This window comes from Neltuma alba, unplaced genomic scaffold, assembly GCF_004799145.2.
Source record: "Neltuma alba isolate B1F8T4 unplaced genomic scaffold, ASM479914v2 tig00007654_pilon, whole genome shotgun sequence".
Lineage (NCBI taxonomy): Eukaryota > Viridiplantae > Streptophyta > Magnoliopsida > Fabales > Fabaceae > Neltuma > Neltuma alba.
In genome coordinates, this window is record NW_021634839.1 from 3,173 (window position 1) to 18,285 (window position 15,113).

General features: G+C 35.8%; 3 protein-coding genes across 5 annotated transcripts; all 3 read left to right on the forward strand.

The window, feature by feature from the left end:
* Nucleotides 1-284: 284 nt before the first annotated feature.
* Nucleotides 285-3,101, forward strand: LOC114753064 (G-type lectin S-receptor-like serine/threonine-protein kinase At4g27290). Its single transcript, XM_028941730.1, has 4 exons — nucleotides 285-378; nucleotides 485-1,960; nucleotides 2,727-2,868; nucleotides 2,985-3,101. Exons 2-4 carry the CDS (start codon nucleotides 694-696, stop codon nucleotides 3,004-3,006), a joined length of 1,431 nt encoding a protein of 476 aa, XP_028797563.1. The 5' UTR covers nucleotides 285-378; nucleotides 485-693; the 3' UTR covers nucleotides 3,007-3,101.
* On the forward strand, nucleotides 3,086-4,607 carry LOC114753065 (G-type lectin S-receptor-like serine/threonine-protein kinase SD1-1). 3 transcript variants are annotated; one of them, XM_028941733.1, is made up of 3 exons: nucleotides 3,086-3,142; nucleotides 3,900-4,050; nucleotides 4,136-4,607. In XM_028941733.1, exons 2-3 carry the CDS (start codon nucleotides 3,907-3,909, stop codon nucleotides 4,439-4,441), a joined length of 450 nt encoding a protein of 149 aa, XP_028797566.1. In that variant the 5' UTR covers nucleotides 3,086-3,142; nucleotides 3,900-3,906; the 3' UTR covers nucleotides 4,442-4,607. The 3 variants fall into 3 exon arrangements, with proteins under 3 accessions (XP_028797566.1, XP_028797564.1, XP_028797565.1); XM_028941731.1 differs by lacking the exon at nucleotides 3,086-3,142 and adding an exon at nucleotides 3,387-3,466; XM_028941732.1 differs by lacking the exon at nucleotides 3,086-3,142 and adding an exon at nucleotides 3,798-3,821.
* Nucleotides 4,608-7,114: 2,507 nt separating this feature from the next.
* Nucleotides 7,115-10,903, forward strand: LOC114753067 (G-type lectin S-receptor-like serine/threonine-protein kinase At4g27290). Its single transcript, XM_028941734.1, has 7 exons — nucleotides 7,115-8,564; nucleotides 8,652-8,774; nucleotides 9,219-9,361; nucleotides 9,441-9,651; nucleotides 9,748-9,985; nucleotides 10,062-10,212; nucleotides 10,305-10,903. The coding sequence occupies exons 1-7, from the start codon at nucleotides 7,313-7,315 to the stop codon at nucleotides 10,611-10,613; spliced, it is 2,427 nt and encodes an 808-aa protein (XP_028797567.1). The 5' UTR covers nucleotides 7,115-7,312; the 3' UTR covers nucleotides 10,614-10,903.
* The last annotated feature ends 4,210 nt before the right edge of the window (nucleotides 10,904-15,113 follow it).

Sequence of the window (15,113 nt, forward strand, 5' to 3'; positions counted from 1 at the left end):
TTTTAGGAAAAACGTGTCATATTTCTTATAATTAACTAACTTACCTAACTTCTTTAATCTAATCAAATTAATTAAATAGGTCTTATATTAAGTACAGGAGGAGTATAAAATTTCTGTTGGGATGTGGATTGCAGCTAGTTGCAGTATAAATAATCATTGGATTGACTCTGACCCAGGGTTGAATGTGCTGTTGATACGTCCTTTTTGTCATTAAAGTATAGTGCGATGCAGGGTGCAGACAGGGCCGAGTATCCTCTCTTCGTTACGTTCTGTGCATCATTATCATCAAATCAATTCCACATTTGTCTATTGCAGCAATGGCCTCAAGTTAATCTTCGCCAATTTCTATCGATCTTCCTAGTGGCTAAGTTCAACGAGGTAAACCAGAATGTGGATTTTCATTATCTTATTTTAGATTAAAGAATTGCTTTCTTAAAATCCGCTTGAAAAGCGCTGTAAAGATCAGTGCTTTCCTGGACTGCAGGAAATTCATGAAGGCGTGAGAAATGAAGGCAGAAGAAAGCATATTTCCGGTTGAAGATGTCTCAAGCAGCAACAAATCATAAACTCACTGTTCACTGAGGCCCGCATCCTTGAATCCATTACCCCTTCAACCATCGCAGCCAGGTTTGTGTCTTGCTTCCTTGACCTTTACTGGGTGGCAAAAGCTATAGATTGGTGCATTGAGTGGTGATGAAGAACTTTATTGTACTGCTTATTTGCATTAGTTTGCTCTTTATAAGAACCTCCACTTCGTTAGACGGGATCACTCGGAGCCAGCCTTTAAGAGATGGGGAGACCTTAGTTTCAAGTGTAGGAGTATTTGCGATGGGCTTTTTCAGTCCTGGAAAATCGAAGAATCGATACTTGGGTATATGGTACAATCGTATTTCTCCTTTGACGGTGGTATGGGTGGCCAATAGAGAAGCGCCAATCAGTGATGGCTCAGGAATTTTAGTATTAAACGATCTTGGAGTTCTTGCCCTGGCTGATGGCACAAATAGGACTGTTTGGTTGTCTAACAATTCTATAATGGCTGAGAAGCCAATTGTACAGCTCTTGGACACAGGAAATCTTATTATTAGTGACCAAAAATACAGTAATAAGGACCACTTCATATGGCAGAGTTTTGATTATCCCTGTGATACCTTATTGCCAGGAATGAAGCTTGGATTCAACCTAGTCACTGGTCTGAATAGGTTCCTATCTTCTTGGAAAAGTCCGGATGATCCTAGTCAAGGGGAACATATACTGAAATTAGACCCTCGAGGATATCCACAATCATTTCAATTGAGGAGAAATGTCATACATTTCAGGGCGGGATCGTGGAATGGCCTTTATTTTACTGGATATCCAGTTCAGAAACGAAATCCAGTATACAAGTCTAAGTTTATTTTCAACGATAAAGAGGCATATTATGAGTATGAACTCGTGAATAGCTCAGTTTACTCCAGAATTACAATGTCTCCTTCAGGCATTGGGAAGCGTTTAATATGGGGTAATCAAAGAGGCACATGGGAGATTATCTCAGCTAACATGGCTGATCAGTGTGACAATTATGGTTTATGCGGGGCATACTCTATCTGTGATTTCAGTAGCTCCAGGGTCTGTGAGTGCTTGAAAGGATTTGTACCAAAAAATGTGGAACAGTGGAATATATCAGATTGGTCTGGTGGGTGTGTTCGAAGTGCTCTATTGGATTGTAATAGTATAGATGGCTTCCGGAAGTATAGTGGTGTGAAATTGCCAGACACATCTTCTTCCCAGTTTAATAAGACCATGAACCTTGAGGAATGTCAGCAATTATGTCTGAGGAACTGTTCTTGTACAGCATATGCAAATTTGGATATCCGTGATAGAGGAAGTGGCTGCTTACTTTGGTTTAAAGATCTGATTGACATGAAGCAATTAATGCAAGGAGGACAAGACATTTTTATTCGCGTCCCTGCTTCAGAGCTAGGTGCACGCTTCTTCCTTGTTTATATTTTTTTCGTGTGTTTTCTTCCTATCTGATGGAAACCACTTCCAGAATTGATATTAGATCACAGATTATAATCCACAGCAGTTCTAATGGATTAAGGTGCACAGTGATGAAGTAGGAAAATCATAACCAAAGTAACACAGGAACCTAAAACCACCTCTAGCATTTGAGAGGCTAGAGGCTCTCCCACAAACCACTCACGTTCTGCTTAAACCCTCCCTTAACCTCACTCCCCAATATATACAACTAATAGCCTTTTATCTTCCTCTCAGTCATACAGCTCACACACTTCGTGCGATTTACTCTTGGCCCATTAAATAAGAGCCCGATAGCTATAGGCCTAACACGACCTCTTCAACCTTTATGACTCTTTTACTTGTTTGATCGTGATTCAGAGTGATCCCCAGTTCCCCACACCTACCCCAAATGAAACGATGGGGGTAATGGAGAGAGAATTTCCATGATGATATTGATAGTCCTTTCAGTTCTGCTATATAACATTTGATCCACAAGCAGTAGCAACAATAGCTAAAACAAGTATATGGGAGTTAAAAACTTTTGGTATTTGATCATATGCGCAAAAAAAAAAAAAAAAAATTACATTTTCACTCACTGCCAGCTTTGTCTGAATCATCGAGTGATAATTGTATTTTGATTTAATTAGACCTTGTTCTCTTACCTGTAGTTAGCATCAATTGAAACATTGTGATTAAATTGGTCACTAATAATAGTCTCCATTTGGCAGACTTTTCTGAGAACAAACGCTATGGGAACACCAATAAGGGAAAGCTCCTAGGAATCGCTGTTGCTTCTGTTACAATAAACATGGGCATGATACTTATAATTTTTGGATTGATTAGATGTGTACGGAAAAGGAAACCCAAAAGGTCAGGTGAGCTTCAACATTTTCTAAGATCTGAGATAGGCACCCAGAAAGCACAGAAAAGGATATGTTTTGTTATGGCAATTAATTTTTGGAATTCGTCATTTTACACCATTGCAGGGATGACAAAAATATATTATAGGAATCCTTACTACAATAACTTGAGAATGGAAGACACAGAACTACAAATATTTGATTTTTCAGTCATAGCTAAAGCCACTGATAATTTTTCAAGCACCAATAAACTGGGAGAAGGTGGTTTCGGATCAGTGTACAAGGTAATATAATATTTTCTTTTCTTTTTTTAAACCTGAAAGTGATATAACATTGTTCAAATAAGTGTATTTCAATTTTCTAAAGATTTCTAAGTATTCTATATGATGATTTGAAGGGCACTTTGGGACATGGACAAGAATTAGCCGTGAAAAGGCTATCTGAGAATTCTGTTCAAGGATTGGAAGAGTTTAGAAATGAAGTTTTGTTGATAGCCAAACTTCAACATCGTAACCTTGTGAAACTTCTTGGTTGCTGCATTGAAAGAGAAGAAAAACTGTTGATCTATGAATACATGCTGAACAAAAGTTTGGACCACTTTATTTTTGGTATGAACCTTTATAGGTTACACTTCAACATCTTTGGTAGTGCTCTGTTTTCTTTAGTTTTGAACACTAAGAACGTAGGAGTTATGCTAAACATGTCTCTCTAATTCAATAGATGAATCTAGAAACCAGTTGTTGGATTGGACAAAGCGTTTCCACATTATTAATGGCATTGCTCGTGGACTTCTCTACCTTCATGAAGATTCTAGATTGAGAGTTATTCATAGAGATATGAAAACTAGCAACATTTTATTAGATACAAATTTAAACCCAAAAATATCAGACTTTGGCCTAGCTCGAACATTCTGGGGAGATCAAATTGACGCCAAAACAAAAAGGATAGCTGGAACATAGTAAGGTTTCCTTTTCATGATTCATTGTCCTATGTTACTGTATTTACATAAAACTTATTTCAACTTGCACTTTTTTTTTATAGTGGTTACATGCCTCCTGAATATGCTGTGCATGGACATTTCTCGATAAAATCAGATGTTTTCAGCTTTGGAGTGATAGTGCTAGAGATAATAAGTGGAAAGAAAAATAGAGAATTTTCAGATTTAGAAAACTTCTTGAATCTTCTTGGATATGTAAGTATAATGATTTGACTTCATACCTGACTCATCAAATCAGAATATGGCTTTTACCTTACTAACATGATTCCCACTCTTTCAGGCATGGAGACTATGGAGAGAAGGAATGGCGATGGAATTAATGGATCAAGCCTTAGGAGAGAGATTCAATCCATCTGAAGTCATACAATGCATACAAGTGGGCCTGTTATGTGTACAACAAATACCAGAAGATAGACCCGACATGTCGTCTGTGGTTCTAATGCTGAACGGAGAGAAATCATTGCCCGACCCTCATGTTCCTGCTTTCTACATTGAAAGGAGAATACCTGAAGCAGATTCTTCCTCGGAAAAATGCAAACCTTCCTCACCAAATGAAATGTCCCTTACAACATTCGAGGCAAGATAGTGCACATAATGGCTTTACTTTTCAGAATGGGATTCGTTGATTATTCTAAATCAAAAGAATATTCAGATGGTATAATCTCTCATGTTAGTCAGCCGATCTAATTCTTACCTGGTTGTTTTCATTTGCGTTATGAGCCACTTGTTAAGCAGGAAAAAATTTCTCTAAAGATTTTTTCTGCATTTTTCCTAGCCAAGCTGATTGAGATGACAAAGGCTAGATTAATTCATGAACTTTGTTTTCTATAATTCACCTAAAAGTATTTATTTCCCAAGAAAATTGAACATAGGATCGTATGGCTTCCAATAGGAAGATGATACTTTAAAATCGACGCTGCTTTTTGCATATGTTGCAAGTTCAAGCTCCCATAGAGAGCTTCTAGGGCACCTTTATTGTTTCGATAGGGGCATATTCCCTGATGGAACAAGATTTTGTTTGTAAAGTTCAGAAGAGATTTGTCAGGTCAGCTTGAACTTTATAACAGTTGCCTGGAACTAAAAGAGAATCTGCGAAAGTGAAAGACTTGGTGTGGTGGCAACTCTTATTCTTGGAGTAAAATACATTCATCAGTAGAAAATCACTCTGATTGTGCTGTAAAAGAAGATTAAGTCCTAAAAAACTTCTTGACATTCTATATAAACATCTAAACCAGCAGTTGAACCCCCGCCTGACTAAACTCGTCGTTGTAAGGGACGATGAAGGCACATTAGTTGCTCCGGTTGTCTCAGGCTATTTCTACCTGAGCCAGAGCGGCATTGTACATAGGTTCTTAATCAAAACTTCAAAACATCAAAGAAATTGGCCGAGTCGCACTCAACGAGCATCAGAGTATCAGCCTATTCTAACAAATATGCTTCACAACTGCTACATGGAATGCCATCTACCGAGGATCAATTGGACTAATTCAACATCATTTATTCAAGATGATTTATATACGCTTGATGATGAACTGCCACCTACCAAATCTTTCAGTTAAAACCCAGGCATCTAAGGTTGAGGTGACGAGGATTCACTACTCAGAATTATAACTATGGACAACATGCTTGGCCTTCTATTCAGTCGCCAATTCATCCAAAACAGGTTGAATATACTCTTATATCAACAAAACTAAACATGAAGACCCAGTAACCCATTAATTAATTGATAGTGCAAAGAACCTCAACTATTATAATCTGACAATTAACATAATTCAATATCTGATGTTTGGCATGAAGGGGAAAAGACCAGTGCAATCAAAGCCAGAAACGTAGTAAAAAAATGGTTCAAAACTTGTTTTATTGGGATTTTCCTCGTATTGCTGCAGATTTTTGCCTGATTAGAGTTGTCCCTTAGCTTTTTAGCGACAAATTTTGGACTATCGATTGATTTTTCGCACTTCCAGGAATGAATGGTGTGTTACACACAGTGGTAAGCTTCTCTGGTGGAAGTGTGTAACACATCTTTCTCTTTTGGATTGCGAGTATTAACCACTATGATGAATATTATTTTTCATATTTGTATTTTGGTAACGACAAAGAAGACTAGAGCAGAGACTTGTTGCAAGCGATAATGTCATTGTTTATGGAGGAAGCAGTCAATATCAACAGCGCAGGGGTGGGTTCTAAAGGCATAAATATGGCTGATAGGTTAGATAACTGTCATCTGGAGGGGCCATATTCATTGATATCGGAGTCTCTTTTTTTTTCCCCCTCATTCACGTGCAGATCAGCAAAGGCTGGCCATACTTAGGATCTCTGTGACTTGTCACCGTTCCCAAATTAATGCACCGATTTCTTTGTACTGTAACAGGTTACACACACACACACAATAGGGTTACATAAATGTCTTTTGTTAACTGTTCTTGGGAAGCAACTTGGAGGTCATATTTCAAATTCATGTTGACTATTTGCGACATAATATTTAAATGCTCTGTTTTACTCATCCAAACCAGAGTAAGCATTTTATTCCACAGGGCCGTGGTTTGCCACGGGAAAATTTTTAGAAAATTACGAGAAATAACGTCGTCTACTATAACTTGTGCGTATTTCAGCGTGTTATTCTAAAAATTTTGAAACTACCAAATATAAGTAAGAGGATGATTTTGAAGATATTACGTCGATGGAGGGCAACGGTCGGGTCAAAAGAATGATAAGCCGACTGCAACCTAGTTGAAAATTTTATGTGAAGGGAAAGAAGACGTTAATTTGTTAAAGGTTTACGGAATGAAAAATTTCTTTCGCTGCCGGTCTATCCATATTTATTATGGTTCTAAACTGCGGAGACTTAGTCTCATGCTCGCGCGCGTCTCCTTTGAAAGAAAGAACAGACTCTTCTTGAAAGCATATATTCTGTCCCTCTTCATTTTGTTCTTCTTCCGCTAATTTAAGCTTTTTATTAGTAATTATCTAAACTGAAATGAAAATAAGAAGGGCAATAGGATATTAAAATTTAGGCTCGTTCTTCCTGAACCGATTGGATATATCTGGATCCTTGAATCAACAAATTCTGAGACTTTTGTAAGATATCTTATCTGCCAAAAAGTTAACTAGTGTTGACGTTTGGAGCTGGGGAAAACATACGACCAGTGAAAAGGGGAAGCATCAATGGTCAACAGGGATATAGTACTCCCATAGTCCCATTAAATGAAACCCCTTTCCACGGTAATTTTCTGACTCGGTCTCGCTATTCCCCTGTTTGAACCGGAAACAATCAACGCGACGCATTCATTTTAGTCTTCTACGATGAATGTGGCCTCCAAAGTAGTTGTTTTATCTCCTTAAAGTCCATTCCAATTCGAAGTTCGAATCACAAGCTAGAATATTCATCAAATTCTAGCTTTTAAATTCCCGCCAGTATCTCTTCAACAATTGCACCCGCCTAGCCATAAGAAAAACGATGGAAAGCTTCAGAAAGCTTTCTGTGTGTTTTTTGTTACTATGCTTCACAAGCATGTCCTCCACGCTGGACATGATAACCCCAGACCAACCCCTGCGTGATGGCCAGAATAAAAGTCTGGTTTCAGATAGGGGAATCTTCGAAGCTGGATTCTTCAACCTTGCAAATTCAAAAAGCCGTTACGTGGGAATTTGGTACAAAGACATTCGCGAAAAAACGATCGTATGGGTGGCCAACAGAGAAAACCCACTCCACAGTGCCTCAGGAGTTTTGCAGATTGACAGTGGTAAAGGAATTCTTAGAATCTTGGACAGCAAAGGGATCGAAACTTGGTCCTCGAATGCATCGCAACAAGCAGAGAACCCAGTTTTGCAGCTTTTGGATTCAGGAAACCTAGTTCTGAGAGAGGAAAAGAACTCGAGCAGCATATTATGGCAGAGCTTTGATTATCCAGGCGATACTTTTCTCCCTGGTATGAAAATTAGAAGCGACATAGGGACAGGTAAGTATATGGGTCTGACTTCCTGGAAGTCACGGGAAGATCCTACCCCTGGTGAGTATTCTATGCACATAGATACTAAAGGCCTTCCTCAGCTAGTTGTCACAAAGGAAAAAAAAATGACATACAGAGCAGGACCGTGGACTGGGCTTGGTTTTACGGGGACCCCTGAATTGAGAACCATCAAATCCGCGAAATTTATTTTTGAGCTAAGTAAAGATGAAGCCTCCTATGAATATACTGTCCTGAATAATGCAACTCTAATGAGAAGCAGACTGATGCCAGAAGGATATCCACTGCGTTTGATATGGTCTTCTCAGGCAAATAAATGGGATGTTTTCTACCCTAGCCAGTTCGATCAGTGTGAAAGCTATGCCTTATGTGGTCCAAATACTAATTGCACCGGCGGCACTGACTCTAATTGTAAATGCTTGACCGGATACACAGCAAGCACGTCTGGTGGGTGTGTTCGAACTACTACTCGACTTGGATGTGGAAGAGGAGATGTCTTTCAAAAGTACCAAAGGATGAAATTGCCGGACACATCTGCTTCCTGGTACAACACTACCATGAGTTTGCAGGAATGTGAAAAACTATGTTTGAGAAACTGCACTTGCGCGGCATATTCTAATTTGAACATCAGTGATGGAGGAAGTGGCTGCTTGCACTGGTTTAATAACATTGTCGACTTGAGAGAACTCAAAGAGGGAGGACAAGACTTCTACATTCGAGTATTTGCAGTTTCAGGCCTAGGTATGTGCGTATTATTCATATAATATTGTGTTTTAATGAAGTTCTCGATAGCATGCTCGTGTGTGGATTATATTCAGAAGATCTCAGATTCTGCAGTGAAAAATGGCATGAACAAGAGGAGGCTTGCAGGAATTGTGATAGGCTGCGCTCTATTAATCATCAGCATAGTAATACTCGGATTGATAATTAGGAAGAAGCTCATGCATCCAGGTGATGAATTCATGACCACTAGATTGCGTTTTTTTTTTTTTTCCTTTCAAGAAATGATGATTAGATTTGGAATATCTGTGATCTCAAGCTTTTAGCAGGATAACTTATATGTAACTTTATGACATGATTAATATTTCATTTTTCAATTAAAATAAGACGAGTACATATAAGTTTAATAACATGACAGGTGAGTGGGATTTTGTGGTTGTGGTTAAGTCTGAGGTCTTTTACCACTTAGAATCATTCATTGAATGTTTTGAAAAAATGTTTAAATATTTTATAATTTTATTGAAAATCTTGATGACAAATATACAAAGAAGAGAACCTAAGTCTAAACATTTTTAACGCACGCGCGCACACATACATTCTGCCTTTAGATTTGGTAGTTCTTATTTGTTCAATAATCAATTATATAAAGAACTCACCCTCCGGTCACCATTTCAGGGAAAGCAATTTATTGGAGGGACAAGAATGACAAAGAAGACATTGATTTGCCAATATTTGAATTTTCAACCATTTCTAATGCCACAGATCAATTTTCAGAGAGGAATAAGTTGGGACAAGGTGGTTTTGGACCGGTGTACAAGGTAACAGATCTATATAATTGACCAAGTATTTCTTTTCCTGAATCACCAAACTTTTAACTCTCACAAAAATGTTGCGCAGGGCGTACTAGCAGATGGACAAGAGATTGCAGTAAAGAGGCTCTCCAAAACATCAGGACAAGGAATGGATGAGTTTAAAAATGAAGTTTTATTGATTGCAAAACTCCAACACCGCAATCTTGTAAAGCTTCTTGGTTGTTCTATTCAACAGGGAGAAAAGTTGTTGATTTATGAATTCATGCTTAATGGGAGCTTAGACTACTTTCTTTTTAGTATGAACTCTATACACTCTGTGGCTTTTATATCACTAATTTTAATAAATTTTATTTAGTAGTTTCCATGCTAACTTGAAAGGTGAAATATGTCAGATTCAACAAAAACTAAGCTACTAGATTGGGCTAAACGATTCCATATTATTGATGGGATTGCTCGAGGCCTTCTCTATCTTCATCAAGATTCAAGATTGCGAATAATCCATAGAGATCTCAAAACCAGCAACATTCTTCTTGATATTAATATGAATCCAAAAATATCAGACTTTGGATTAGCCAGAATTTTTGGAGGAGATCAAGCCGAGGCCAACACAAATAGAGTGATGGGAACATAGTATGTATTTAATTAATTTGCTTTTTTTTTCTTGGTGCAAACCCTTTTAACTTCTCTTTTCTTTATTATATTGCAGTGGTTATATGCCTCCAGAATATGCAGTGCATGGATCTTTTTCTGACAAATCTGATGTCTTTAGTTTTGGAGTAATGGTATTAGAGATAATAAGTGGGAAGAAGAATAGGGGATTTTGCGATCCACATTATCGTCTTAACCTTCTGGGACATGTAGGTTTGATGAATAAGTTCCTTCAGTTGCAACTAATTATGAGAATTATATATACTTCTCATTTGTTTGTGGCTATTGTTTTCCTTTTTAGGCATGGAAACTATGGATTGAAAAAAGACCCATGGACCTAATGGATGAACAACTGCAAGAATCAGTTATTTCATCCGAGCTGTTAAGATGTATTCAGGTGGGTCTATTATGTGTGCAACAAAGACCAGAGGATAGACCCAACATGTCCACTGTGATTTTAATGTTGAATGGTGAAAAGTCACTTCCTGATCCAGGAGAGCCAGGGTTCTACATTGGAAGTGATAATCAACCCTTAGCAAATTCTACTATAAGGAGCAGCGGGGAGTGTTCAATTAATGAAGCTTCCAACTCAACATTAGAGCCAAGATAGAATGCCAAAACAAGCTTGAACCTTCCTATGTCTCAAATTCCATGTAATGTCTCCAAATAAATTTAATTTCCATAAGCTGATGAAAACGAAGAGGTCGATGCTATTAGGGGCGCGCAACAAGTCCATCAAATTGATGTTTATATAATGTCAGTGTGCAATGAATGTGATAGTTTATAATGCATCATTTTGTGTAATTATACCTGACTTTGGAAGAAGCATATGCTGGTTCTACCAAAAATTGATGATACATTCACAGCTGCACGAGTTATAACACGTCAAGACTAGTGAAATTACAAGAGCCAAAAAAAAAAAAGAAGAAAGAAACAGAGAGAGGTCCTATAAATGCTACTCCATCCTATGGCTAATATAGCATCTATTTTGAGGTTGGATTGGATTCTAAATAAGATTTAACAATTCATTTTATCTTCGATATTTATTATTATTTTCTAAATTAACTTATTTAATTTATAAATTAATAAATAATTTAATATCTTTTTTTCCATAGTAGTGAACACTAAGAACATGAAGACTAAGAAAGGCGAGAGGAAAAACAAATTAACTAATCAAATGTCACAAATTGATATTTTTTAAGAAAATCAAATTATATTTATTATAATTAACTAATTTATTCCAATTAAATCTGAAATTTGAAATTTCTTAAATTTATTCTACTTAAGTAATTTTTAGGTGAGTCTCCAAGAAAATAAAATTACCAAATCCCAAATAAAAAGGTTTTGAGGGATTATTAAATGGAGCAGAAATATTGAAAATTAAACACAATTTCAAGTAAATTTAGAATTTTTTTAATATTTTTAATTTGTATTGTTCAATTTATTTATTAAATTATATTGTTAAAAAAAACTAAATGATTGAGCTCCTTTTTGCGAGAGAGCATCAAGGGATATGCTATGCAGTGGCTAACAATGTGTAGATACACATAAGAAAATCAAAAATACAAATAACTTTGTAACTTTTATTATGATTTTTCTTTTCGCATAAAAAAACTTGCTAGTAACTTTGGATTTCTGAAGAAAGAGGCCAAGACGTGGGAGGGAGCGGTAATCATCTCAGACAAAGTAATGGTGAGTGCGAAGTTTAACCACTTTTGCCACCTTCCCATACTTGGCACTTGCTTCCGTTAACCCCCTGACATTCCTAATCCCATCCATTATAATCCATCTTAATTACTCCTCCGGTCCTTATTATAAGACCCAATTTGATTTTTTATTTGGTCCTAATTATAAGACCCAATCCATTTTGTCTCTTATATTTATGCATTTTTTTTCAAGATAATCCTTCTAATAATGATAGTTTTAGCCAATATACTTAATTAGTAAGGATATTTTAGGAATGACAACACTTATTTATTATAAATAACCAACTTAACTTACTTCTTTAATTTCCTCAAATAAGTCAATTGGGTCTTATAATTAGGACCGGAAGAGTAGTTTCATTTTCAAATACTACTTATTAGTATCTATTATGTTTATTTAATTAGTTTCATTATCCATAATTATTTTAGCTTATTAATCTTCTTCATAATGACATAGCACAAGTCTATTAGGATTTCTTTTATTTTGGTTTTACTTCTTTATAATAACTAGCACGTGCTATCTCGCATAATGCACGGGATGCATTAACTTCACATATCTAATCCTGAGATTTAGACACAACATAATCAATATTTCCACCAAACAAAAAGATCAACTCGAAAAATATTTTGCATTTATTATATATCAATCCAAGTCAAGAATGGAAAATGGCATTTTTCCTGAATAGAGAAAATAAAATAAATGGATGGCACAAAAAAAGAGATAAAATAAAATAAATAAAAATATAACATCTGTAGGTCTTGTTTTTATAGAGTTGCACAAAACAATATCAAATCATTCTTACTTTATTGAGGACAACCCCTAAAATTTGGGGGGGGGGGAAGGAATTGATGAATTTAAAAAGCTCTTTCTTTCCTATTAGATCAACCTCTACAAATGAAAATATGAAACAAAAGATACATGAATTTAACATATAACAAATTCACCAATTATTTATTAGGTAGCTTTTACGGGGAAAAAGAACGTGGCAATGGTTTAATTAGGCTAAATAAAAAAAATTATGAATTCAACTCTAAACAAAATTCCTTCACCTCTGCACGTGAACGGACTTCCCAATAAACTGAGGACTACCAGCCTACCATGCCTTAATGATATTCATAAGTCTTACACAACAACTACCCCGCCTATTTCATATTGCTATAGTTTATCAGCAAACAAATTCTAATAGACTTATATTTCATAAATTTAAAAGCAAGTAATATATGAGCAAATGTAAGGAAAATCTAATTTACATGTCTGCTTGATGCTGCATTTCAAAGAGAACATTGATTACAAATACCAAACCCACAATCCAACCTATGTCATATGATAAATTTTCAATTTTTAAACCTCTTCTATTCTTCTTTTTTCGGAAAAAAATAAAACACGTAATGCAGATTTTTTTTCCTTATCGTCATTCATATAAATCATCTGATAAAAATTTAAAATATATACACATACTTTGTATTTAATTTTTAAACCCGAAAAACATCAAAATAAAAAAATGAAGTTTAAATTTGTACATTTCAGAATTTCTATTAGACGGAGCATTGCGGGCTAAATGGGCAGTTGGGTACGCATGTTAATAATACGGGCACGTCAAATTGGACTAGCTGGTAGACAAGTATCTTAGGTTAGGTTATTGATACTTTAGGAATGTCAGCAAATGCATTACATTGACGCTTGTAGGAGATCATTCCATTAATGGGGGGAAAAAAAAAAAACCATCAATGACCATTGAAAATTAAGAACCATTTATTCTCATATTTCTCAAGCGATATAACATATTTGGGTTATTGAGGAGTAATTAATTAAAAAGTGCCTCATGATTTTAAACGGAGGGAGACTAGAAAGGGCATTTATTTTTCATCTTAATAATATTAATTAGAGATAAAAATGAAATTTATATTTAATGGCATAACTAATTTTTTAATTCAGGTAAAATAATAAAATGTTACTTATAATTTTGGATTCGAGTAAGTTTTGTCCACAATATATACCAGAAAAATTTTTACTTTCACAGTTATTTAAACATCATCCAGAAAACTTTTGAGATGCTTATTGCAAGAAGCGGTAATTGAAATTTCTCTTTCTTTACCAGCACAGTAACTGAAATTTATAAGAAAGAAACATTGTATAAAAAAATTCATAAACAAAAAGTGTTCTTTGATTACTAAAAACAAAAAAGTCACAACACGCGGCTGTATTCACCGCGTCAGTTGTCATTAACTTTTGCGGGCCGACTGTCTATCGTCAAGTTGACAACTTGACCAAAGTACAGAACTTTCGCCAAGTTCATCTTTTTCCCCGTAGTGTGAAGTGAAACTTCCGATTGTCCCACTTGCACAATTACTCGTGGACGTTTTTATCCTTCACGACCTTCTGCGAAAGCCACCGGCAAATTCTGGACTCTCAAAAAGAGACGAGTAATTAGCTTCTCCTGACCTGTAACTCAGTTGTCTCCCGCGGTTTGTCCTTGAAATCCCGATTCTTTTCTCTCTTCCCCTCTTATATATTTCTTTCCTTACTCTTCCTCATTTATCTCTCGCCTCTCTCCACCTCTCTGCTTCTTAGCATATGAGGGTGTGTTTGGATGAAATCAAACCGTGGTTTGGAAAAGTGATTCTGGAACATAGATTCTGGAAAGAATAGATTCTGTGAAGAATATATTTTGTAAAAAAGTGATTCTGAGCAGTGAGAGTGTTTGGATAGTTGTTATCAGAAACACTTTTTATATATACAAATTACTAAAAAAAGACATAAGTTAATATGATAATTACAGAAAAAATAGATTTTATGATATATTTTAATTTGAAGGAATAAAATTGTTAATAATATATTTTTTACCAATATAATTAATAATACATAAGATAATATAATTAATAAATAATTAATGTGTATATATATTTATAAAATATAAGATTAAATATGTTTATCAAAAAATATGTTTATAAAAAAAATAACAAGATACATATCATATAGGCTCTCACACTCTCCCTTTTTTCTCCAAAAGCAAAAAAATTTTGCTTTTTCCAAAACTATAGTTTTGGAATCAAAACCATGATTTTGATCCAAAACCATGGTTTTGGTTTTTAGAGAGGATGTTTAGGTGATTGACACCCCAAACCATGGTTTGGGTCCCCAAACCATGGTTTGAGGTGTCATCCAAACACACCGAGTCTGTTTTTTTAAACTATGGCATCTCAAAACCCAGAAATTAATTTCCAGGATTACTTGCCTATTATGGCCAACAAACGGGGTGGAGATGGCTTGATAGAAGAACTGTGTAAATGGTTTAATCTATTAATGGATTCTGATAAAGGGGTCATCACTTTCGACAGCCTCAAGAGGAATTCCGCTTTGCTGGGGCTACAGGATTTTGCCGATGAGGATCTTCGCTCCATGTTGA